This window comes from Rutilus rutilus (assembly GCF_951802725.1).
Source record: "Rutilus rutilus genome assembly, chromosome: 11".
Lineage (NCBI taxonomy): Eukaryota > Metazoa > Chordata > Actinopteri > Cypriniformes > Leuciscidae > Rutilus > Rutilus rutilus.
The window spans coordinates 28,500,391-28,527,075 of record NC_140216.1 but is presented as its reverse complement, the minus strand read 5'-3'; the positions used below and the strand labels follow the sequence as shown (position 1 = coordinate 28,527,075).

At 39.3% G+C, this 26,685-nt stretch overlaps 1 protein-coding gene across 4 annotated transcripts in view; it reads left to right on the top strand.

Annotated features, from left to right (window-relative positions):
* Positions 1–26,143, top strand: part of znf516 (zinc finger protein 516) — a 41,316-nt gene extending 15,173 nt beyond the window's left edge. For 2 of the 4 annotated variants that reach the window (XM_084422722.1, XM_084422721.1), the window contains exons 2-6: positions 12,475–14,417; positions 17,150–18,385; positions 20,645–20,749; positions 22,629–22,692; positions 23,920–26,143. In XM_084422722.1, coding sequence (XP_084278848.1) covers positions 12,701–14,417; positions 17,150–18,385; positions 20,645–20,749; positions 22,629–22,692; positions 23,920–23,923 — 3,126 coding nt within the window. In that variant the 5' untranslated portion in view covers positions 12,475–12,700 and the 3' untranslated portion in view covers positions 23,924–26,143. The remainder of the gene's footprint in view (positions 1–12,474; positions 14,418–17,149; positions 18,386–20,644; positions 20,750–22,628; positions 22,693–23,919) is intronic. The other 2 variants (XM_084422720.1, XM_084422719.1) reach the window with 1 other exon arrangement.
* The last annotated feature ends 542 nt before the right edge of the window (positions 26,144–26,685 follow it).

The window sequence follows — 26,685 nt, the reverse complement described above, 5'->3', positions numbered from 1 at the left end:
AATGCTCGACACCACCATTTTGATCAGGCTTGAGCCAAAACAGCCCTTTACACAATAACATGAGAGGCTATTGTTAAAGTTGAGCTGTAGTAAACAACCAAAATAGTAAATGGGTGAATCTCACGAAAATTTTAAGAAATCTCCAGATGATTCACTCAAAAAATAAATAAAAAAATAGTTTTTGGGATGAGAACAGATTGTATTGTTGTCAGCAATAGTGACAAACTGGAGTTTTTTTCTGGAGGGTGTGAGTTGGGCGTCCTCTCTGCCGATCCATCAAAATTCCAGCTATTGTTGCGCTCCAGTGGTTGCTCTATAAACAGGAAGTGAGACCTCTCATCAGAGTAAAAGCTTCCTGCTGAAATGACAACACGCACTCACACACATGTACTTATTCCCCTGGTTATATGTATGCTCACACACTAACCACACCAGCTTCCCCCTCCCAGCATCTAGCACACACACATATATGCACACATACCAGATGGGAGATGGGTGTGACGGGGCAGTTTCATTAAAAAGAGACAGATCTTCTCTTACTATGCAAAAGAAGAACAGAGAAGAGGCAGGGAAAGAGAGCGATTGAGATGGCTTTCATGGTGTTAGATTACCTGTCCTTCTCTGAACTAAGCAGAGTGAGAGAAACCAGCCGTTTTAAGAAACTTGAGCTCGTTCAGAGACTGTGACAATGACCTTAAAGCATATATTCATATTCTTTACTGCATTAAATTCGCTGATACATGATGTAATAAGGTCAACAACAAAAAAAGAAAAAGAAAAAAAAAACCCTTTCTTAATGGTTATTTTTTAGTGCTGGGCAACGATTAATCGCATCCAAAATAAAAGTTTGTGTTTACAAAATATATGTGTTTACTGTGTATAATTATTTTGTATATATAAATACACACATATGTATGTATATTTAATACATATTTGCATGTATATATATTTATACATAATTTATATTATATATAAAAAACACTTAAATATATACATGCATGTGTGTGTATACACAGTACACACACATATATTATGTAAACACAAACTTTTATTTTGGATGCGAATAATCGTTGCCCAGCACTATTATTTTTTATTTCCAAACAACATATATTTTAATTTTAAATTATTTTTTAATTACGTTTTTCCCAAAAAAGTTTTATTTTGTTAATAATTTTGATAGAGTTGTATATCTGTCCATTGAAGCAGATAATAATGGTAAATATTCCAGCAGTACCTTGTGCACCACTTTAATCCCATTTTGAATTTATGTTGCGCAAGTTTCTGGATGGCACGTAAGTCTGAAGTAATGAGTTTAGGTAAGAGGGTCCAGAGCCAGTGGTTGTTCTGTAGGCAAAAGTCAGTGACTTGAATTTGATGCGAGCAGTTACTGGCAACCAGTGCAATTTTGTGAGGAGAGGATCGGCTTGTTAAAGACCACTCTAGCTGCAGCATTCTGGATCAGTTGCAGAGGTTTGACAGTGCAAACTGGAGATTTCTCTCTGATTTGGTAGGATATTAAATTAAATTGAATGTGAAGGATTTTAAGATGATTGACAGAGCAGTTGCAGTAGGTGACAGGATGCATGTAAATAAGTGACAGAGCGGTCCTTTAAATATGCAATTATTATGAAATAGTATGTCCCAAAGCTTGCCAACTATTTGCTACACACTCAAAAGTATTTACTTTTTCTTCACAAAAACGACATACTTTTAGGGCATACTATAAGTAGGCGAATTGGGATGCAGCACATGACTGTCATATATAATTATGGGGTCAAAGATTATCACTCATGGTAGTTTGAATGTAAGATCACACCCTGAATGGTTACAAATTGCTTTTAAAGATATTTTCTCTGTAGTGGACATCATGCATCATAGGGTAAAGATAATAGGATTTAATGCACTTTACAGGAGAAATCCTATCCCTAAATTTTTTTTTTTTTTTCAAGATCTGCCTCAGGTATTACCCTTGCTAAATAAGCATCACTATCACTGTTTCTATTGCTCATACATAGGAATTTTAACAAACCCTTCACCCAAAGTATTAAACTTGTATCAGCTACAGACATGAATAATACCTCAAATCATGTGCTATTGCTTTTCTAAGCACGCATTTCACCTAATAGAAAGAGGATCCAGAGTCATATCTAGGGAGCAGAATGTCAAAGACTTGGGGGAGGGCTCTTTTAACTTGGATGGGTAAGCAAGCAACCACACAGAACACCCTAGCAACCACCTAGCAACACCTCAGGACCCTTTACACCTCATCACAATGTCCTGGCAACGACCCACAAAACTATAGCAGTATCTGATGATATGTTGCATGTTGTTCAGATATTCATACAACAAAATAATCAGGGTGCCATAAAATGTGTGAAAATGTTCAAAAAAGCTGGCGGTGTCAAAAAAAAAAAAAAAAAAAAAACGCTAGCAGGGAAAGAGTTAAAAACTTGCCACTTTTCACGGTTCTGGTATAATAAACACTACTTGCTGGGTGAGAGTTATCACAGTGTGAATTCGACATTAATAAATAAACAGTTGGAGAGACAATACTTTGAAGGCCATGAGAAAGACATCTGGCTGCCCTGCACTCTCTAACCGAGCAATCGTGATCACGTCTCTCGCCAAGGACGCAGATATACTTACGGAGGCCAGGCGGTTCTGAGGAAGAGTGTCCCACTTGGGCTGCCATCAAGGGCAATAAAGCATAGAGGCGGTGCAGGGATGAGCTGCGCTATGTGGAATTGCATATAACGCAAGAATTGATCGAATGTTGTAGTTTTAGCTTGTTTTTGGATGTTTTTAGCTGTTTGAATTGATCAAATTATGTTTTTTTTTGGATGTATTTGGATGTTTTCAACAGTTACATAAGTAAATAAGGACAGAATTTTCAGGGTAAACCTTTTTCTTTTATTAATAGGGTTCATGCAGATGTGGCAACCCAAAGCCAGGAACTTAAAGGGCTAGTTCACCCTAAACTGAAAATGTACTCACTTAATAATTTACTCACCTTGGTGTTGTTCTAGTGCCTTATGCCCTTCTTTCTTTTATGGATCACAAAAGGTGTATTTAAAAAAAAAATTGTCCTGCTAGCGCTCATCCATATAATGGCACTGAATAGCGACCAGCATCGAGCTTTTTCAAAAAGACGGAAAAGTATCACAGAATGATCCCATGTGACACGTGTTGTATATTCCAAGTGTTCTGGGGCTATACAATATGAAATTGAATGTGTTATTTAATGAAAATCCTTACCTTGGCCATTGGTCTTCAGTGCACAGCTATGGGATGTGCGCATTTGTGTGACACTGTTAGCGCTGCAGTTCACTCCGTCTCAGGCAGAAAAAGCACACAAGTTCTTGAGAAATAAAGATTTAAAAAAGCACAACATGAAATACAACGCCTAGAAATCCCCCAAAAATGATCCGTCTACTTTCTTCACTGAGACCAATAAGCTCAGTTTGTCTAATGACAGTCAGAATGACAGTTGACAGATGTGAACGTGATAGCTTCATGTTACGACGAACACAACTGATATTATTATATTCAACTCAGAGAAGGATTGTATTTCATGTCGTGATTTCTCTCAACTTGTGCGCTTTTTCTGGGCAAGACGGAGTGAACTGCAGCGATAACAGTCACGCAAACGTGCACGTCGGGTAGCAGAACAACACCAAGGTGACCATTTTAGGGTGAACTATCCCTTTAACACTGAGTTGCCACAGGGGGCTTCTGCAAGCCCTTCAATCAGCAATCACTCACCCTCAGGATATAAACCCAATGGAGAGATTTAGGTTGTGCCATAACATATGCTCAAACATATAGATGAAACATTGATATGGATTTCAGGGTTTTGATGTGGGGCGTTTTCAATGAACGCCCCACATTTGCAGCCTTTCCTGTTCACGTGCCACATTTATTCTATTTAACCTTCATTTGTTAAGAAAGTGTTTGCAAAAAAGATGGGGAGACAAAAGAAAGAGAGCCTGAGCTGGCCTTACCATGATAATCTAATCCCTGTTCAGAGGGCTTTTTTTAGAGCGCAAGTTAATGCCTTCAGATTATAGTTCAGCTCTAGACCACGCCAACCACACTAGTGTGTCTGCAAGCCACTTACTGTCACAATATCACTTCTACAGTCACACAAAAAACAAGACAACTGTGATAACAGTGTAAAGCAGGGTTATTAAAGTTAACTAAAATAACATTTCTCATTTTAATTTAGTTTAACCTAATGTAAACTTAATAAGTAAAGCTGAAATAAAATTCTCAGAGAATATCCTAGCCTTTTAAAACACTTACAAAACAGAAAAAAGGATACAAAACAACCAAAAAATTTGACTTATGCACTATATTCCACTATATTCCATTTTGATTTATGAACAAATCATTAAGACTAGTTTTGTGAACTGAATCAACTGATTCATTAAAAAGATCTGATGCAAAATAATGATTTGTTCTCAAAACAGACATCGCTTCTTCTAAATTTCAGCCTGTTACCCTCACATAGCTTCTGTATGACATCATAAAATGTGGAATATAGCTCATTTATGGACAGTCATCATTTACTTTCATTCTTTTGAAAGAAAAAAGCTAGTATATTCTTCAAAAGACACTTTTTGAATATCATTTTAAATGACATGAAGGTGAGTAAATGATGACATATTGCGATAAAAGGGTTTTATAGATGTTTATGGCTTTTCTGTGAATTTAATTGCAGTTTGCCGCTATCAAATTAGAATAGATTGCATTCAAATCAGTGAGCAGCAAGATGTTAATCTGGTCAAGACCAGACAAAACTTATTTGTCTGTTTGAGTGTGTATGTGTGTTTCTTGGACGAACTGTGTGGCCGCATAGGTGTTATGTCATCCTGCCATCAGGACTGCTGCAGAGGCTCGGGCTGATATTACATAAGCATTACTGCTGGTGTCCCTCTCTCATCTCTCTATCACTGCTGTCACACACACACACACACACTTGCATGCTTTGGCTTGCACCCAAAACATACAAATCCACCTGTGGACACATAGAAGCGTTTTCCCTTTATCCCAAACAAATTTAATGTATATGACAATTCGCCATTTTCACAGATCTGCATGAATTATGTACACTATAATGTCATCGTGATGATATGACGGCTAGCTGCCTGTCTGAAGTATCACTTTATAATCTCTACAAAAAGTAATCATAATCTTTATCACTATCTTTGTCTTGTTTGCCAATAAAATTAGCTACAAAATAAAAGTGTTACGTGTTCCACGTATAAAAGAAAGTCACAGATGTTTGGAATGATATGGGTGAGAAATTGATGACAAAATCATTCCTTTAAAGTATATATATTTTTTAAAGTAAAGGAATGCTGTTGGAATCCTAATGAATCAAAAAACATTTTTAATGTTAAGTAATTTGAATAAACTTACCTTTCAAAAATTAATTTAATTCATTATTTGATTTGACTCAGTGGTGTGAAATATTTGAGTAAATGTAATAAGTTACTGTATTCTTAAGTATCTGTTTGGCTACTTTGTAGTTTTACAAATCATAGTTAGCAACTTTTACTCTACTTCACTACATTTTTGAAAAAGTATATGTACTCTGTCTTTACTCCAATACATTTGTGATGAGTAATGCAATTACATGTTACATTTTGCATGGCACCTAACTTTTTCTGCAGCAGTTTAAATCTGCTACAAAATAAGTGATATCGCCATCTACAGGGCATTGAAGGTACTATTATCTAGTGTGTTTTGCCCTTTTCTGTTGTTGTAAGATTTGTTGAAACTAAATCTGAGGTTTAAACTTGGGTCCCGTTTACACCTGGTATTAAGATGCGATTTTGTGCACAACACTAAATACACACTGTAAAAAAATTGTAACACTGCCCAATCAAAAATTTCAATTGACCGATAACATCTAAATTTTTCAATTGGCCCAAGTGAAATTCTGTAAATTCTAAAATTAAATGTACAGATTTTCACTTGGGCCAATTGAAAAATTTAGATGTTATCGGTCAATTGAAATTTTTGATTGGGGAGTGTTACAAATTTTTTACAGTGCAAGTGTAAACGGGGTCTAAAACGTTTTGAGCTTGTCCACTTTCGACCACTTCCAGAGGCCAGATTGCTTTCATAGTGTAAACGCTCGTGTGGTCGAAAGTGTCCGAACAGCCACGAAAGACTACTCTCCACCTACTGATCTACCGCGTAAACATGAATGGAAGTGCTAGCCACATGTTGTTAGCGTGGTCTTGTGGCTGTCAAAGCAGAAACTAAAGCTACTGCTGTGCTCTCCGTATGTTTTTTCGTCGTCTCTGGGCGCATTCATATGTAAATTGCACAAGCTTATTTTCTCCATTAGATCGAAAGATCTGAAAAAAAAAAACCATAGACCCTCCCTTGAAGAAATCAGGACAGAAGCGGCTAAAAGTGAACAAAAGACACGGGTTAAAACACCAGGTGTAAACGGGTATGTGTCTCCCTCGTCTTCTGGTGATTCGATCGACCAAAACGCATCTTAATACCAAGTGTAAACAGGCCTTAGTGTAAAACAAGTGAGAAAAAATTTGCCAATGAAATAAAAAATACATATTTTCCTAATGTACTCAAAAAGGCACTTATTATATTTATATAGGCTATATATATATATATATATAGCTATAGCCTATCCTTACAATCCTTACAATGTTCGGTGTGGGAATATATATATATATATATATATATATATATATATATATTCTCACACCAAACATTATAAGGATTGTTACAATCATTAAGTGCATTATCTTTTCTTTTTAATAATTTCTTTTGAACAAAAGGACTGCATTATACAGTCGCAACTTTTAAGGCTTCTATCTACAGTCTCAGAAAATTTTGTCTAATTTGTTTCAACCAACCTAAACCCTTTTCATTGATATCATCACTCAGGATTTCCAGATTCTTTAGTCAGACAGCATGCACACTGGCAGGAAAATAATCCCTCGCTTATTGCTTGTGTAACCGTGTTCTGGCTTTAGGGAGTGGCATTCTGTAGTGACGGCGCTGGGAGGTCATGGAGACTAGCACATCTGCAATCTCTACTGGGGAAACTATGGTCTGATAATACTGATGACAGCGATCTGAGGCCATTATCATTCCATTCATTAGCTGAATTCTGGCTGAGTTTGAAAAACTACTGCTTTGTGAAGAAGTCACTGCAGCGGTGTAATCTAATTAGCAGATGAGCATCATACGTCAATAACACACACATTGTACTGTAGGATTGGGTTGTGATGCTGTTTCAAAACCTACAGCTCCTCTTGCTCGGCCTCTAGTGGTGTTTGGTATTTTAGGATTTATCAAACACACACACTGACATGCAACATGTTTGTTTGGCAGGGATGCAACAATTAACATATGTGCACAGGGCACACACATACTAGCACACACACTGTTTGGCTCACGATGTATGGTTCAAACCCAGGGTGTGTTCGAATAACCATATGTGTGATGGACTGGTTTAGCTCTGTCTTTCACATTAGGATTTACACACATGCACTTTTTCTGTTTTTTCTCTTCCACAAACACTGGCTCAGAGCAGAGGAGTAGTGTCCAGAGCATGGGGCGTTTGTGCTGAGCTGGACTAGCCGTCAGGTTGAATAAGCGAGCAGACAGTTGATTCGCCATAGCCATTCATCAGCCAGAGAAAAGAGAGGAGGGGAAGAATGGAGCTCTCGCTCAGGGCTGTGTCTCTCAGATACGGGCCTATATGTGCTGCTGTTTCTTTCCACTGAAAGCTGGCCGTCTTTGTGCGTGTTTTTATGCCTATGCATGTTTTTACGGGCACATGTGTTGTTGCTTATGTGTCGGTGGCGTGTAAACGTGTCTCACAAAGATGTGACATCATTTCTGTAAAGACTTTCCTCAAGCATATGGCTGGTAATTAATCATTGATCAGTTAATTATGATTTAATTACTTCAGCAGTAGTATGTCACAGAAGTATAGTACTAATAAGGATAAATAATATCTTTTGCTAAGCATATTTGCTCCACCGTACTGTGCAATTGCTCCGGGTAGCATAAAGTATATGCTTAATATGGTAATGTAAATCATTTGTTTATTTAAGTAAAAAGATGATTTTTTTTTTTTAACCCTACCGCTCAAAACTTAAAAAAAAAAAAGTAGAAATTAATACCTTTATTTAGCAAGGATGTATATAAAATTATTAAAAAATATAAAGACATTTGTAATGTTACAAAAGATAAAATAAATGCTTTTTTTTTCTTCTATTAATAAAAAAATAAAAAACTTGAAAACAACTATTTTCAACATTGATAATAATACAAATCTTGAGCACTGAATCAGCATGATAGAATGATTTCTGGAGGATCATGTGACACTGCAGACTGGAGTAATGATGCTGAAAATTCAGCTTTCCCATCACAGGAACTACATTTGAAAATATGTTCAGATAGAAAACTGTACATTTTTACTGTATTTTTGATCAAATGGCTTGGTGAGCATGAAACATAAAAAAATAAATATATATATACTATTTTGAATAGTAATATTATAATAGTATTATAATTATTGTTATTATTTTACTCTTCACCCCTGCTAATATTTCAGTGGATTAGAAACATAAATGTTTTAGGAATCATTACACAACAGCAATAGTGACAAAAAAGACCAACAAATTTGTCAAATCTGTGGAAAGTGACTTTAATTCAGGTCTATTCTCACACAAAACTTTTGTATGGAAGACTTTCAAAATAGTGCGTGACCGTTTTAGGGTGTTATCTGTCCTATCTGGAGCTTGACTATCCCCTGATCATAATAAATTGTCATTGTGTTGTGATTCTTTAAACGTACTTGTTTGAACTCTATGCTGAAAATAAGGGTTAACAGCACTGAAACAGCGATACGTGAGAGTGACTAAATAATGCCTTCCTTTAAGATGAGTAAATCGATTCAACTATGTTGAAGATGCCTACATTGTACAGTGTATGTAACCACAGATGTGTATTACAAATGACAGCTAAGAGTTGAGGCAGGGGTAACAGCCATTATAGACAAGTCAAAAAAGGTTCCTCAAGAACCTGAAATGAATGGTGGCTGTATCCTAACAGTGGAAATCAATAGAATCATAAACACTCAATCATAACCACTGTCAGCAACTATAGGGGAAACGTATTTTTGAAGAACTCGAGTTGTAAATCTTGTTTTATGCCTACTGTATGTAACGTGGTCAGGCAACAGTTAAGCAGTGTTCATTGTGTCTTCATTTCAGAAACACTGCAGAACAAAGGAGCCCTTCACCCTGTGCAAGCTGTATCACTAAGCTTTACATTTCAGCTGAATAGAAACGTTTGTGCTCTTTCTAGGTTCAGTTTTTATCATATGACCACATCTGTACTCGCATTCCTCATTACACAGACTTTAACTTTGCTGGACTTGACATTTTGTGTAGCATGTCCAACCAAGCCCGTTTCTTCTTGGCTCCTCTCGTTCCTTGGTTGCAAACCTGGGGGGATTACTTTTGTTGTAGACACCAGAATATTTTCCGCAATTTAACATGACAACGTTAGCCTCAGCACCTGCTATCCTGCTCGCAAGTGCAAACATGCACCAGGGCCCCCTTTTTATTGCAGCTGTAATCAGCAGTTGATGGTACCAGGCAGGATCTACTTCGAAATGGGACCGGGAGGGACTTCCCTTTGTCTTCCCCAACCAGACATGCTTCAGACAGGCCTCTAGCGTAGGATGGACCCCTTCATCCAACAATGGCCATGTTGGACTCCCCGCCGCTCAGAGGAGGTATAGACATGAGCTATTGTGACAGTTCTGGTGCGAGTGGCACAATGAGATTGTAGTTTAGGGGGTTTGAGAACTACCAAATTGTTAGTAAGATAGGAAGCCCAAGGAGTTTCGCAAAAATGCTGGATAACAAGTGTGCTTCTTCAGCGATAACTGTGATTTGTTCTTTAAATCATTTGGAATGAAAACAAAACGCCATTTGCACATTGAGTGGAAATCAAAAACTTAACATTATGCTTGTTTTAGGACAGATTATGCATTAAAAAATCTGTCCTTAGGGTTACTGTATAGTCTTAAGGAAAAACAAATGTTTAATCTGCTGTCCGTCACATCACAATAAGAACAAAAGACAATTGAGCTCTTTTATCTTCTCTTGTCATTATTGATGCATGTTAGTGGTTTGGTAACTGTCTCTGTGAATTTGGACAAAATGCACAATTTGGTTTAGGATTTGAGTGCACACATGCACACGGACAGACACAGCGCTCAATTTGAAAAATGCACTGATCCTGCATTGATGGAGCTACAAGATGAGATGAACTGTCTGGGGATAAGTAGGTCAGCAGAGCTGAGGTAAGCCCTCTGAGAACAGCCATGTTTCAATAATAACCCCACTGCTGACGTGTGTATATGTATGTGTGTGTTTGTGTAGTGTGTGTCCTTACACATCTCCCAAACCTCTTGGTATCATAGCTAGGGTGATTTAATGCTCAGCTCATTGGTTTGCCAAACAGCAAAACACTATTCATTACCAGCTCAGCATGTTCAGTTCCATTATTATGCGGTTAAGCACCTCATCCATTCCATTGTCATAATGGCTACACTGTTTACTCGCTACCTAACATACAAAATCAAATAATCAAAGAAAATAAACTAGATAAGTAGGCAAATATTGGATATAAGTCAAGATAGGCTAAATGGATGATGGGAGCTCTAGGAAAACTTCCAATTTCCTAAACGTCTCTTCTTTAAATTTCTTACCTGGCATTTTATAGCCCAGCAAGTTAACTTACCGTAAAAGATGAACTGTGTAGAGATGTGTGGTTTTAGTGCGTTAGAATGTGTGTGTTTGTGTGAGGGGGATGCTGGGCCAGCGGTGAAATGTAGTTGGTATATAATGGATTATTGATTGTTGAGAGAGAGGACCAGCCCTCAGGGTTCATCCCAACTGGCCCCTCTCTTGCCCAACACTGAATAGTCTCTTTACGCCTGAGCACACACACACACACACACACACACACACACACACACACACACACACACACACACACACACACACACACACACACACACACACACACACACACACACACACACACACACACACACACACACACACAATGAATTTAGGTCTGTGAGCAGACAACCACTGTTCATACTGACTATGAGAGGAGACTAACTGAGACTGTTGCCCTTCAGTCGAAGACTCACACAAACACACACAGACAGACACAATTATGGGGAGACAGGGGCAAGTTGTCACACAAACCTTAAAGTCTTGACTAAAAAAAGAAAGAACTATTGAACATTTCCACAGGAAAAAAGAGAAAAAATAGTTAATTGAATATACATTGACCTTGATACTGGGGCATGTTGTCACATTTACAGTATATGGGGTCACAATGAGAACCTGCCATTGAACAGCCTATTATATGAATTATAGGAACTAACTGAAAACAGTAACAATTAATCATTTTGAAAATAAACAATTATTAAACAAAAAAATAACAAACCATTGTTTTGTCTGTAGATATTATTACTATTAATTAATCATATACATTGGTAACATTTAAATTCAAAATACTGTATATTGTAAGAGTATTTCCACACATTTGTGTAATTGGACTTTATATTACTGAGATATTAGTTACAGTCCCCCATGTTACAACCAGGCCCAGCCTCCACTGTAGTGTAGTATATATTCATATTTTTTTAACCAAAAAGTGCACAAACTAGATTAACGGAAATACCAGGTTGGGTATTACAATAAACATTTTGTCAGTCAGCATAACCATTTTTGAAGAATGCAAAAAAACAAAAAAAAACAAAAAAAGGTTTGCTATGTTTAGATTTGATAGAAAACAAAACAGAATGGCAGGAAATCCTGATTCTGGACTGGGGTGTGTATGCTTGTTGGAATATGTTGCAGTGTATTTACTGTATCTGTGTTCATTTTCTTGTCGGAATAATCAGAGAGCCTGTTGTATAAGTTAGTGTGTTTATGCAATACTTAAAGATGTGCCGTTCCCTCTGACGCCTAAATGAGGACATCAGCAGTCTTTCTCTCTCTTTTGTCCCTCTCCCACTCACTTTTAAATGGTGCAGAGCATAAAACCCAATGTACTATGTCCTCTGTTTTTTTTAGCTATGCAGTATGGATCCTGCCTTAAACGAATTTAACTGAACAAAAGACTGTCAGATGACTATATAAAAGGGCTCTGTTAGCTGGGGGTCTCAAACACTGGGTCTAAGTTTCGAATCTCTACAGTTTTAAGAGCACTTGATTCATATTAAGAATCATTAAGACAGTAATTTTACAAAAAAATATGCATTGTGTACTGTATGTCATAGTAACTGCTTGTTCATTGCCATGGACTAATGGATTAATGAATAACCTTTATTTACTCATTTGCAAGTCATGTTCTCAAATCTGCGTCTGTTGTGTTTCCATTTTCTCTCAGGTGACCAGAATGAAGCAAACCCTCAGCTGTTAAGATGATTCATTGGAGAAAAAACTCCAGACATATTCCAGACAAAAGCAACACTGTCAACACAGAATTACCAACAATGACACATCTGACAAAGAGAACTTTTACCCAGACTGAATGACTACAGGCGAGACAGACTCAATAGGATCTAATAAATAGGACAACAGATAGCAGCATAGTGGAATATTCAAGCCTTGAGATGGAGGTGGAACGGCCGGAAGTCGCAGAGGAAGAGACCTTCTCCAAGGGTGGACAGGACAACCCGGATGGCAAGAAGAGCCGGGGTCACACTTGCGAACTCTGTGGAAGAAGTTTTCCTTTCCTCAGTTCCTTGTCCCAGCACATGAGAAAGCACACTGGGGAGAAACCATACAAGTGTCCTCACTGTGATCACCGCTCAGCCCAGAAGGGTAGCTTAAAGGCCCACATTCGCAGTCACAAACTGGAAGGCCTCAGCCAGAGCACTGGCGGCGAGGAGGAAGATGTAGATGAGGAAGGGGAAAAAGAAGGAGGGGTGCCAGAAGATCAAGGTGGTTGCTCCAGTCCGACTGAGAGTACCTCAGCCTGCAACAAGGTTGTGAGCGGTGAAGAGGCAACCAAAACGAGGAAGAAAGGTGGGAAGAAGGAAAGAACCTCCGGTGAGAATGGCAAACAGTCAATGCAGTGCTCTCAGTGCAGGAAAAGACTGTCAAGTCAGGCAGAGCTTGAACAGCATATGCAGGAGCTTCACAAGGTCTTCCAATGTGAACTGTGCCCTTATGAGACCTTGCAGGAGGACCAACTGCAGGATCACATTGAGAAGGTACATCCTATTGAGGAGGAATCTATCACCAAAGAAGTCTCTACCAGCGAGGAAGCTGACGGTGTACTTGGTAAAGGCGAGTTCCCATGTGAACAATGTGACCAGGTGTTTACCCAAGCCTGGTTTCTGAAAGCTCACATGAAGAAGCATCAAAACAGTCTGGATCATGGGTGCCGGATCTGTGGACGGCGTTTTCGTGAGCCCTGGTTCCTACGTAGCCACATGAAGACGCACAACACCAAGGTAAAACCAAAGAGTGAGTCTTACCTTCCAGCTACTGTCAACGAGGTGGCGCAGGATGAGTCCAACTTGGTGAATGAAGTGTGTGTGTATGAACTCTGTGCCAAGTGTGGTAACTTCTTCCATGACCGCCAGAGCCTGCAACTGCACGAGCAGGTCCACAGAAATATTGAGCAGCCTCCTAACAATACCTTCTGCAGTGAAAAGGACTTCACATCTGCCACCAAGACAAGCTTCTTGGAATGCCTAAACTTAAAACCAGCAGGAAAGGAAGAGAACCCCATTGAAGGAACTCTAGGGAAAAGAATCCCAGAGCTCGATCCAGTAAGTAGCTACCAGGCTTGGCAACTGGTCACCAGAGGCAAACTGGTGGAGGTATCTGAGAAGAGCCTGGGTTGGGAAGAGAGGTTAGCCGAAGCAGATGTAGCATATGACAGGGAAAAGGGCGAGTATGTCTTGACCAGACAGGACAAGCGAAAGAAATCACTCGATGCCACTGTGAGTATCCCAACCAAGAAACGGAAAGGGGCTGGAACCCAAGGCTCCAACACAGATCAGCACAGCAATGGAGAAACAAACAGCCAGGTCCTGACAGGTGAGCGAAGCCCTGAGAATCTGAGTGACTCAGAGTACCGGCCTACTTCTCGTCCTAGCCGTAAGAATTCCCAGAAAACCTCAGAGTGCTTGGAGTGCGGGAAGGGCTTCCGCACACAGCAACAGATGGTGATCCACATGCTCATCAGACATGGTGGCTTGGGTGAAACCATTGGTGGAAATGGACTGTTCCGTAAAGCAGCTTCCAGCCCATCTAAAGTAGGGGAATCAGCAGGACACTTCAGGGATCAAAGACGGGCAGGGTTATTTGGGGACACAGGTAAGGGCATCTTCCTTATTTTTAGATTTAATGCCAGTTCAAAATTTAAGTGTAATCTTAGAAATGTGTTTTTAGTTTGAACATTTGTTATAACTTCAAGCATCACTTGATATCATAACCTCCGTTCTGCCTACCTGTTTGTAATAATGCCCAATGCAATGCTGTGCAGATGCTTACGTAGTGTTTGCTTTTATATTGAATTGCTGATGTTTACATTCACCATAAGGAATTCAATTCCATCATTTGAATCTGTTCATGGGTTACCTATTTACAGTATGTGTATTGTACACCATGGGTCCTCAGTATTGCTACTATAAATCCACTTTATTGTAGAAATGTCATTTTCTATCCCTGTTCAACACCTTTTTAAGTTAACCTAAAGACCTTAATTAGTTGTTTCAGGTGTGTTAAATTAATTTACAGTTGGAATGAATTTTACTCATGTTGAATTATGAAGTGTGACAGTGCTCCAAACAATGTGTAAACTTCACAACAGGTAACTGGTACCTGATCAGAAATTACACTGGGACGATTAAGTAAAGGATTACAGTAACATTTATGAAGCAGGTTTATCTGCTGTAGTCACCTTAGAAATTACAGTCAAGAGCTTTTATAGTAATTGATCCTACTCTTGTGGATCCACCTTCCTACAATGTTGTAATCAAACACACTTAAACCAGCGAATCAACCAACAAACAACTGAAAGGAATTTTAGACCAGGTACCAAAGGCAGATCTAGAGGAATAGGATAAGAGAATGGCTGGTTTAACAGATCCTGTATGATACACTGCTTCTGAAGGAGGACAGAGACACCTTGTGGACAAATACTGCTGCACATTTTAACGTGTTCAGTTGTACTGTACTGTTTGTGCACATAATTGATTTCAAATAGAGAGCATGTTCTTAGCTTTCAATTTAAGAATTAACATATTTTAAGCTTTATGCACAAAATTCCCATCAAGTATAAAACTATTGTGATTTCCATATGTAGTACCCATAGTTTTGTTTTACTCTTCTGCATCAAAGCTATAATAAATACATAAAACTACATTTGTTGTAAAGGACCTCGAGACAGTTTACTCAAGACAGTTAGTTATTGACTATAATCAAAGGATTGGGGAAATTAAAAATAAATACATCTCACTTGTGTATCACTTGTTCATACCCTTTAAATCTGTCTTCAGACTAAGTGAGATCTTTGAACCATAGCATAATTTGGTTATCAAGGTGCAAAACCAGGCTCTGAATTGCTCAATCTTTTGCTTGTAGCTGGTGGTGTCCAGCCCTCTTTGCATGATGCTATTTCTGGACTTCCTGTCTCAGGAAGACAAGCTCTAAAGATTTGTCTTTTTTCCACTTTCCCCATCTTAATGCAGACCTTCAGTTAAAACACAACACTAAAATCACTGAAAAATACTTCATATGGCAGGTATTTCAACAAAGCCAATAAGCCCCATAGAGCACTGAATCTGTCCTGATGATTGATAAGTCTTGTCAAATTTAGTGAAATCATTGGGTGTAGTATTAATCGTCTATAAAGGAACAGATTATAGATCTGAGAGATTGGCCCCGTGTTACCACAAGGTTGAGAAAAATGAATTGCCTTAAACAAAAGATGACCTCTTAGGAATTAACACAGATGGAATGTTCCAGAACATAGGTTTCATTGTGTAAGAGTTAAAACAGATGTCCAATCACTGCTGATATTTTAATGAAGGTGTGAAGACTATAGAATGCTCTTCCACACAATTGATCTCCTCTAAAAGATTCATTATCATACCACATTATTCTTAGAATATGATAGTTCCTCTTGTAGCTTTTGTAAGGCAGAAAGAATTTAGGGAAGCAGTTTTGGCCATTACGTTTGTGTAAGGTTTATCTCAGCGGACCCCCTCTCCGAATTGGCTCAAAAGTAACCTCAGAGAGAGTGGATTGAAGGCTGCACAGCAGCTAGTGTAAGCCACCAAATGGAATCCAGATGGCTTGAGAGAGAGAGAGAGAGAGAGAGAGAGAGAGAGAGAGAGAGAGAGAGAGAGAGAGAGAGAGAGAGAGAGAGCTACTGAGAGATTGCAGACATGTTAAATGTAAACAAACATCTTGCTGACAGATGAGAAGAGGTAGTCCCAGGCAAAGTTCCCAGGCCCAGTAGTCTGTTGCTCCATTGTACTAATGTTAAACAAACTGTGTGCGATTGTGCTACCACCATTAAGGTTTTTTGATCTTGTGTAACTATGTAGATTATTATTTATATGTTACGCAATGCCATAACCATACTCATTAGAGAGTTTTTCAATGTCACACATTAAATATTATGTTTTATTAGACATTTTAGAAAAATTGTGCTGCTTAATACTTTTGTGGAAACCGTTATTTTTTGAGAATTTATTTGATTTTTGAAAGTATTTTCTAGCATTATAAATGTCTTTACTGTCTCTTCTGATCAATTTAATGCATCCTTCCTTGATGAAGAAAAGTTCATTTCTTTTTTAATTTAAACATCGTGTGTGTGTGTAATATATATAAACACTATCTAAAACTTCTGTACAGGATTAGTATGTTGTACTGTAAATTTACATGGTTATGTGGCGCCATCTTGTGGTGATTCTCTAAAATAGTTTTCACTGTCCGTATCTAAAATCAGTGTTATTGTGACTGCTAGCTTTTATACTTTCAGAGAATTTTTTTACTATTGTTATATAGTTACAAATCCTTGTATGTTGTTTTCTTGACAGATAAAAAGCCATACACCTGTGAGCACTGTGACTTTTGCACCTCGGAGCCCTCGGCCATCGCTGCCCACGTCCAAACACATCATTTGGCGATCAGGGACTGGGGCCAGAGGAGTGATGCCTTAACCAGCTCACTCAGCCAAAGCCAAACTCACCAAAAGAGCCACACAGGCTTCCCAAGACTGAGAAATGCCCTGCTGCAGCAGCCCTACTGGCCCTACACCACCTCAACTCACCTGGAGAGGGCAGCACTAAGCGACGCCGCTTCAAAGACGGAGGATGAAAAGAGCAAGGGGTTGAAAGAAAGTAGCTCCACTGATAAAGTGGATGCTAATCTGCTTAATCTCTCCATTGAAGTGGATAACGAAAAAGAAGGGGTTTCTTCTACATTTTTGAACAGTTTGGTCAGACACCAGTGTCCTTATTGCTCTTATGCAACACTGTATCCAGAAGTTCTCTGGATCCACCAACGAATTGCACACAAAGTTGACAGCACTACGTTGGTGCCTAAGTGGGCCCCAAGGAACGGCCTCAAGGGGCCAAAATCGCTTCTCGATTTCAAGAGACGCACCGGGCCACCTCCGTTTCTGGAGGGTAAGGACTGCCCGTCTCTGCCACAGATGAGAGCTTCCCGAACGAGTCCACCTGATTGCAGCCCTGGAGGGACAAAGAAATCAAAACCTCAGACAAGTAGCATAGAGTCCAGCTCTTCGCAAAGCAAGAGCTGGCACGCGGCCACAGCACCAGGGGCACCATCTCACTCGTCCAAACATAAGACCAGCAAGTCCAGGACGAGTGAGTTGGCAGGCAGTAAACACAAAGCAGACGTCCATCAAAATAGCTCATCGCGGCTCACGGCAAGTCCTCAGAAGACTGGAACCCCAAAGACAGGAAGCAGAGTGATGGAGAGAAGTCTGCTACCTCAAGAAGGACTTCATTTTATGCTCTCTAGCAAACACAACCTCTCGGATCAGAGGAGCTCCAAAGCCCATGCTCCTCAGACCCCCGGCAGGTCGGATTCTCAAGCTCAGGATACACCGTCCGTGGCTGGGTATGACCCCTGGAGCAGACTTGGCTCGAGCGGCCCATCCTCTCACTCCCAGTCCAAGAGACAGTCAAAGGCTGATGGTCCAGAAGCTGTGACGGACATCATGAGTTTCTTGAAGAACTGCAGTCCTCATGATTTAGCTGCCCTCTACCACCACTGGGGCTTCAGCAACGCCATTGCAGAGCAAGCAGGTAAGAGGCTGTTAATGGGTGTTTGAAAGTATACCACTATCATAGGATGCAGTTTTAACTGTTTTTTTATTTTTTTATTCCAGTAAGCTAATATTTATTGTACAGTGGCCCCAAACAGTATTTGGACCCTCAAGAGAGTTTACAAAAATGTACAAGATGTGTACAAACATGGCAAGATGTGCATTCATTAAGCCAAATCCTACATTTACATACCTCAGTCAAGAATCGAAAACCTTCAAATGTAACTGCAGTTGTGGATGCACAATCATTTACAGAAATTGTTGAAGCTAAAAACTATTCACCTTTAAAAAAATAATCACAATTATTATTATTATGACCAATATTAATACCTAGAGAGCAGGGTGGCCTATAATGTCAATATACACCATAATATATACAATTGAATAATTTAAAATAAGATGTACAGAAACTTGACAAGACACACTTGTTAAATATTTGCAATAAAATATAAAGCAGTTGTTTACTATTTGTAATATTATCCATTGACAAAGCTTTTCATATCAGATGTTTGCTATTTAGAAGGCCTAGATCTAGAAATATAATATATTGGAATGGGTTTTAAAGTTTTTTATTATTATTGTTTATTGGTATCTGTCAATATTGGATATTTATTTATGCATGCTCATTTCCCAAATTTGCATTTTAATTACCTTTGCCATCATCTGATGCTCACCTAATGTTAATCTTTAATAACACTAATGATTTAATAACACTTTTATTGGATTCTTTTTGCAAATTAAAATCCGTTTTTCATATCGTGCATTATAATGATGTGATGCCTATGTGTCATTCAAGTGTTTTGTTTTTTAAGTTATGAATTATTCCAGTAACACTAACTTCACAGGACCATTGTAACATTGAAAAACAGGTAAAGATTGACATGCTGAAAAATGGTTGTCAGGTCACAGTACCTGAATTATTCAGCAAAGGCACATTAACTACATTTACTCCTGAGCTGAAATGACAAATGAGAACGGTGAGGGCTAAAATGGCACGCATCACCCCACATGCCGTTGTGCCAGCATGCGCATACGCAAAGGTTAATGGAACTATTGAGTAATCTCTTCATCATCGTGTAACCTACGAAAGTGTGTAAAAACATTTCAGACAGCTATCGCTGAGAGGCATTCCGAGCCTTAAACATCACGCTCATAACAGCACGCCGGGCACTTTCTGAGGGGTTACAGCGCCTCAACGCCACAAATATGCAAAGTAGCCAACTCAACGAGTCAATGTACGAAAGAGCAAGAGGAGTCAAATTAAGCCACCAGCTGCTTTGAAAAATATTTTCAAATGCTTTTTTTTTTTCATTCCACTTCATTTAAGGACATTTTGCCAGGCGGTGGTCCAGTTGGCCGGCTTCAGTGAGTGTAGTTCTGCGGAAAGACAGAGAAAATTTCTGTCAACTGTCTGGCCTGATATCATCAGCGCTCTCTTTAGCCCTTTGAGTCACATACAATAAAGTGACCTTTCCAATATTAGACTATCCTTTTGTTTGTGCCGTCCGCTGCTTTTCCTGTTGCGTCGCTCCTGTATGGTAATAACTCACAGACTCATGTTTACTAAACGTAGCCTTGCTTACCACTGCCACCAACACTCTAAGTCACGGCTCAGCGCTACGACAAAGCTTGGCCCGAGGGGTCGGAGCAGGTAGGACCACCAGTGCCAGGTGACGGACAGGAGCCAAAGGGACAGCATTTCAGCTCACGCTCTTAAAGCGCCCTGAGGGGAAACGAATGCCGGTTGCTTCAGGTTCCACATCCGTTCCTGTTACTTCAGCGAGTCCTTCACCGACGCGCACGTGTCCGAGCGATTCCCCTCGCACGGACGAGGGCTGACATAGCTAGAGCGACGGGCAGGAAAAGAGCAGTGAGAGCGAGAGGGAAGGAGACAAGGAGAGAGGGAGGAAGGGGAAAGCAGCACACCTGACATGTGACATGGTAGCGCAGATGGGGGCTCATCACAGGGCAAGGCTTTTAATTCACTGTAATTTATGCGGTCACATGGGCCTGTGTTCATGTCAGGCTGTCAGAGATGCTCTCGTGATGCGGCATGACAGCTCCCCATCCAAGCCCTGAAGGTAGCCTCCCATAATGACACATAAAACATACTAATGATGCTCTCTCTCTCTCTCTCTCTATCTCTCCATCTCCTAACCTCTCTATCTGTTCTGTGTAAGTTTGGCTACATGTTTTTCCTATTAATTTCCATTTCTCTGTTTGTGTTTGTGAACTGTAGGGTTGGCGAGGTCAGGGTCTCAGCAGGGGGAGTATGTGTGTCCGGTGTGCAGGAAGAGCTTTAACCAGCCCAGCCATTACCGCACACACATGAGATCACACACAGGTGAGATACACACACTAAAAACAAACGTTGGGAAGCAACTAACTGAAACTGCTAACTTAACTACTTTTTTTTTTATTAGCGTCTCCAGTCACAAAATACCTTTTCCTATTAAAAATGCTGTTTTTGTGTCACAGTTTTATCATTATAAATGTAATAATAAATATATAAAAAATTATAAAATACTTTACGCAATAAATTGTAGTGTAGTGCTATAACCACTGCTTTTAATGTTACATTATATATTCTTTATCATTGTAAATATAATTATAAATATTTTTTATATTATAAGATACTTTATCCAATAAGTAAAACATTCTATGTATGAAATATTATATATAAAATGTGAAAATTTATAAATACACCAAAGTTAAGTTGGATAAGATAGAAGCTGCTAAATGATTCCATATTATATTACCATAAAAATGTCATATATATTTAAATGTGCGTGTATGCGTTTATGTGCAAAGTGTGTGTGTATGTATAACGAGCGATTTCTCTCTGTCCTTGAACGAGAGTCTTTCTTTCTTTCCGCCGCAAACATATTTGCGTGTGACTCTGACCTGTGAAAATTGTATACATTATTAATCAGATGTCACTTATGGAGCTGTAATTGTGCATGCTAATAAGCTGAACAGTCACCAGTCCAGTATGATATGTGTCAAATGCTCACTGAGAAAATGTGACAGTTTGCCCTTGTCTTCTCATCAAACCACACACACACACACACACACACACCTACTCAATCTGGGGTCTTTTTCATTTCATCACAGATAAGATTATATCCATCATCCTTGTTCAACAACAAACTTTCATACGCCATAATACATTTATAATGAGGTTGTGCGCCATTGAATGTTTACATAAACAACTAGGGGCTTGTTAGGATTCATTGTCATTGTAATTTTGTTTCAATTTACGTTCTACAAACTGAAATCACCGTTGCTATTTAGTATTTAGTACATTTACCTCCAGTTTACTAGGGGAAAAGCGCTATTGCACATCATTAGCATGCACTGTAGCAGCTTTTTAATAATATAAAGAGATCACATTCCATTCTTAATAGTCCAAATGAATAGGGTTCCCTGCGCTCTTTTAAACAGGGGTGCACTTAGCTGCTCGGATCATGAGAGGACCGATTTATTTAAAAAAAATTGTTTTGAAGACTGTGTGAAGGTTGTGCATACTATCCAGACTGATCCCCAGTGACAGAGGCCAAATGCTACATTTTACGAAGCGCTCTCTCTCTCTCTCTATGCACATAGACTTACAATCTACGTCATCAGTGATTGCTCTCTTCAGTGTGAGCTTCCAAATGAAGCGGGGCAGGGGCCCCCGGCCTCCATTAGCATGCACACTAACTCTGTGTGTCACTTTAAATTGGTAGTTTCAGTTCACTGTCTGCCGCGGCCACGCTAACTGGTGATACTAATTCAAGGCCTTTATGGCTAATGCTTGATGAGAGGGTGGATTCTTGGTTTGCACCTTAGTGCTTTTAAAATGGATTCCTGCTTTGAGGATGTTCAATACTTGCTTAAAATTTGACAAGGAAAAGCAGGAACATCATTAAAGTCAACGTGAAACTTTGACGTGCCAGTAAAACAGGGTATTCAGTGAGATAAAAAATTGTTTTTCTTTTTTCAGCCCAATTGATTGGGCCGTGAAAAGTGGTTTATATATTTTAGAAGGAAGACTATTCATCCAAGCAGGAACATGTGATTAGAACATAAATCAATTTTGATTTTATATTGACTTAGAAGCTTAGTTTTTACAAGAACGATGTTTACACCCTGCTGGGTGACAATAAAAGGGAACAAGTTCCAATTTTTGCAACGTTTACATTTGATTTCCTCTTTTTAACCCGGCCACCTTGCTCCCACAGTGATGTTTGAGTCCAATGGACTCATGGGAACTGGAGTCCATCCTCTACAGAAGCCCCCAAACAAGTATGTTCCACTTTTCGTTCGGTTGTTTGCATTATTTGTGTGTTTCTTGTGGTTTTTTTTCTGTCCTGTCAATCATTTCTTCACCTTTCTACATTCTGTGATGTGCAGTTTCAACCTGCCGTCGTTGTTACCATGCAGAAAATTCGAGAAATAAACAGACGTTACGGGATCAAATGGATTACATCCAGCATCCACCTTAACAGTCGGAGATGTGCTTTTCTGCAACGGGGAGGCCCACCCTTAATGAATTACCCCCTTTGCATGTGTTGCATATTACAAATGGCAAAAGCAGGCCGAGAGTAAAGGTCAAATTAAATTTGTGCCGCCCTCTTGGTGATGCTCTGACAATAACCTTTAATGTAATTTGGCGAGTTCTGTTTTGTATCAGGGTTTCACTTTCTACTCCTCCAGGGAACCACGGTGCCCCTGGATGAGCTCTTACTGTGCCGCAGACCTTATCAGGCAGCCAGCGCAACCCAGCCTCAGATAGTCCTGATTAATTGTGTCTGTCTTCATTTTTTTATGAGGCATGATTTATGATAATACCCCTTTTTCAGCCCCTCGGAATGACAATTATTTCCTAGTGGATAATTCATTCATTTTTCAAAAATAATAATACGGAGAAATTGAATGGCAGACTCATTTGTTTTGCTCAGGTGTGGGGGGATATTTTTATGCGATTGCGCGAGGACAACGTTGTACATCAGTCTAATTAAACGCTGAAACTGGGACTCTGACAATTATTCCAGTGTTGAGCCCCAAACAGACATGGGCAGAAGGAGAAACTAGGTCTGTGTGTGGTTGTCAAGTTCGCCTCTCCTCGCAAAACTTGATATGCCCAGACTTTCGACATCTACCATCGGTGTGACGTCTTATTGCTCAGGGGAAGGCAGGCAGGCAGAGATTCTTGTGTCTGTGAGTTTGTGTGTTTGTACGAACAGCTGACAGAAACAGAAAACAAAAGGCTGACGTCCCCTCGGGGGGAACAGTCAACCGTCTCCATATGGCATGTCATCAGCCCATCAATCATGCCACGGCCCCTCCCCCCACCTTCCCAACCTGCCTCTGTTCTTTCCTCTTGAAAAGGGAAGGCAGCGCTCTCAAAGCCAGCCCTTCGACATCACCGCCACGTCACCTTTCTCTCCTCTCTGGTTCCAAAACTCGGATTCGCTCTCACCTTCGGGTCCAGGCTCTGACCTCATCTTGTTTTTTGTGTGTCCGTTTCAGGTGAGCGACCTTTCCAGTGCCGATACTGTCCTTACAGCGCCTCGCAGAAAGGTAACCTGAAGACTCATGTCCAGACCGTGCACCGTCTAGCCTTCGACAACGCACAGTACCCAGACAGGAGACTCCGCCAAGCCCCTACCAATGAACCCACGGACCCCTCCGGATCTCACTGAACATCCCCACCTCCTCACGACCAGCTCAAATGAAGTTTGAAATCTATAAAAAGTCCATCAAAAACTGTTTGATGCACAAATACGGCATTCAAGGAAGACTTTGTGTAACGTACGGCATTGGATTTGTTCGTGTTTTTAGTTTAGTTTGATGGGAAGTGTTTCCTTTTTTATTTTCACCTGACACAAAGCTCTAGATTAAAACGAAACTACGCAGAACAGGCCGATGACATGTTTGCAACATGTTTACACCTCCTTTATCCAGAACTTGCAAAACACTTGAGGGCTAAAGCCTTGGCAACACGAGGTCAAAGCTGATGGAGTATGACAGTGAGCTGCGTTCTCAAACCCAAGGACTTCAGCTGATCCCCTAAACTTGAAATGCTGCCTCCGAGTTCCCCGAATGACTAGTTGTTCAACTAAATAGCCTTAGTCTGCAACGAGTGTAGTTTGTGCGTGCGTGTGTGATTGTGTTTTCCACATTCTATTTCTCAGGACTTGAGTTAGATGAAATTCCAAAGCCTGCATTCATTCACACCAGTGCATAATTGCACGCGAAGGAGACATGCAATGAAATTCAGTACTTAAGATTTGAGTTTTGCTGATTATAGGCATATATAATATAGATGTGTGTGTTTTGTCACTGGTTGGACAAACACTTGGCACTATAATCAAAATATGTCCTAGACACTTTTGTATTGTGCTATACCTGGGATTTAAAGTATTTATGTAAGCGCAGTTGTATTGTTACATGGGTTTCCACTTGCGTTGTGTCATATTCATAAACCATCTTTCTGAAGAGTATAAGGTAAAGACACATGCCATATTTTGCGTTAGTGTCATCTGATTGGTCCAACAAAGTCAGGAATATTATTTGTCTGCGCTTAATTTTTCATGTGTTTCTCCTTTTTTCCAGCAAATATGTTTGCCTCAGTGGATTATGAATAATTGTATTTCAAGAAAAGAGAAAGAAAACTTAATTCAATGGCGCATCAGGTCTTAAAGCCATGTTAAAATGCTGACGTTCTTGATGAAGGATCTATTTTAATCTTAACATGATGAGTTGCAAGTTGTCTGTATAATCATTTAAATTATTGCATCATAGAGAGATTAGTATTAGAGCAAGACTAGATTGGGGGATTTTAGTGTGTTTTATAATGCTACTTATAAAGCTTTAGATTGACATATTTTTAGAGTTTGAAAACTTAAAGCAAAGAAATTCTTGTCCATATATTTCTATGGATGTTGTATATGGTAATTAGGTATTTACGAATACAGTCCCACACAGCTGTGTACTTTTAATTGCATTTAGATATGTACAACAGTCAAAAATGAGCATTTATCTAGAGCATTTATATTGCCTAAGTCCTTGTGTTGGAAACTAAGCCAAGAAAACTGATCCTACATTACAAATTTTGTTTTAGAAGATCCTCCAGTATGCATTTGTATTGATGCTCAGCAGTCAAACTGTAACATGTTGCAGGTTCTAAGCAGTGGTGGTGACCCAGGAACTGAGAGTAACTGAGAACAGTTCTATCACCACTGCCCTTGAGCAAGGCACTTAACCCTTGGTTGTTCTATATGGACTTTATGTTCCTGCAATTGATGTCTTGAAAGTTGCATAGGATGAAATGTGACTGCTGAATTGTAATTTACTAACAGTAAATCATGGAATCTTTTAAAATTGGTCCTAGGACACACAAAAAAAAAAACACAAAAAAAAACATGAATAGCTTTTCCTGATAGCTTTTTACTAAATTACCCCTAAGTACTAGAGCAGAAGACCTAAGAAAACTAAATAGCATGTTATGAATTCATTTGCAATTGGATTGTTTTTTTTCTTTATGTAACACTATTAATTTTGTGGTTTGAATAGAAGAAGTAGTTGAATGTATGGAATGTATTTTGTGTGTTTAAAAGTTTTCTTTTTTCCCCCTCCACATATATTTTGTTCAAGTACACAAAACCTGTCAACTGTCATCATCACATCATCTCCATCTCATACATTGTCAACTGTTGAAGTTTTGAACCACTTAAATTAAACTTTACCCTTACCTTTGGTCTAAATGGTGTTAAATATTAAATGGTGTTAATATTATAGACCAATGGTTCCCAAACCTGTCCTGGAGTATCCCCAGCACTGCACATTTTGTATTTCTCCCTCATCAAACACACCCGATTCAACTCATCAGCTTATTAGTAGAGACTGCAACAGTGGCTGCGTCCGAAATCACATACTCTCGAGTAGGTATTTTGAATAAGCAATTACTTCACGACCGCTTAAAGTACGTCCTATATAGTATGAATGTGTGTAGTATGTAATCTGGACGTACTACATTCGCCATGTTGTCATTATCATGTGACCTACCAGTGTCATTTACTTCGCTTCACCTCCACTCATAAATCCTCTCCCGTGGCCTCATGGGATAGTAAACTGTCCATCATAAACACACTTCAGAAATCGCCGGAAGTAGTGTAGGTCAACCGGGTACTTTTTGCCTACTCTTTTATGAGAACTGTGAATTTGGACATACTTCTTTTGATACATACTGTTTATATATATATATATATATATATAAAATTGGATACTTGTGAT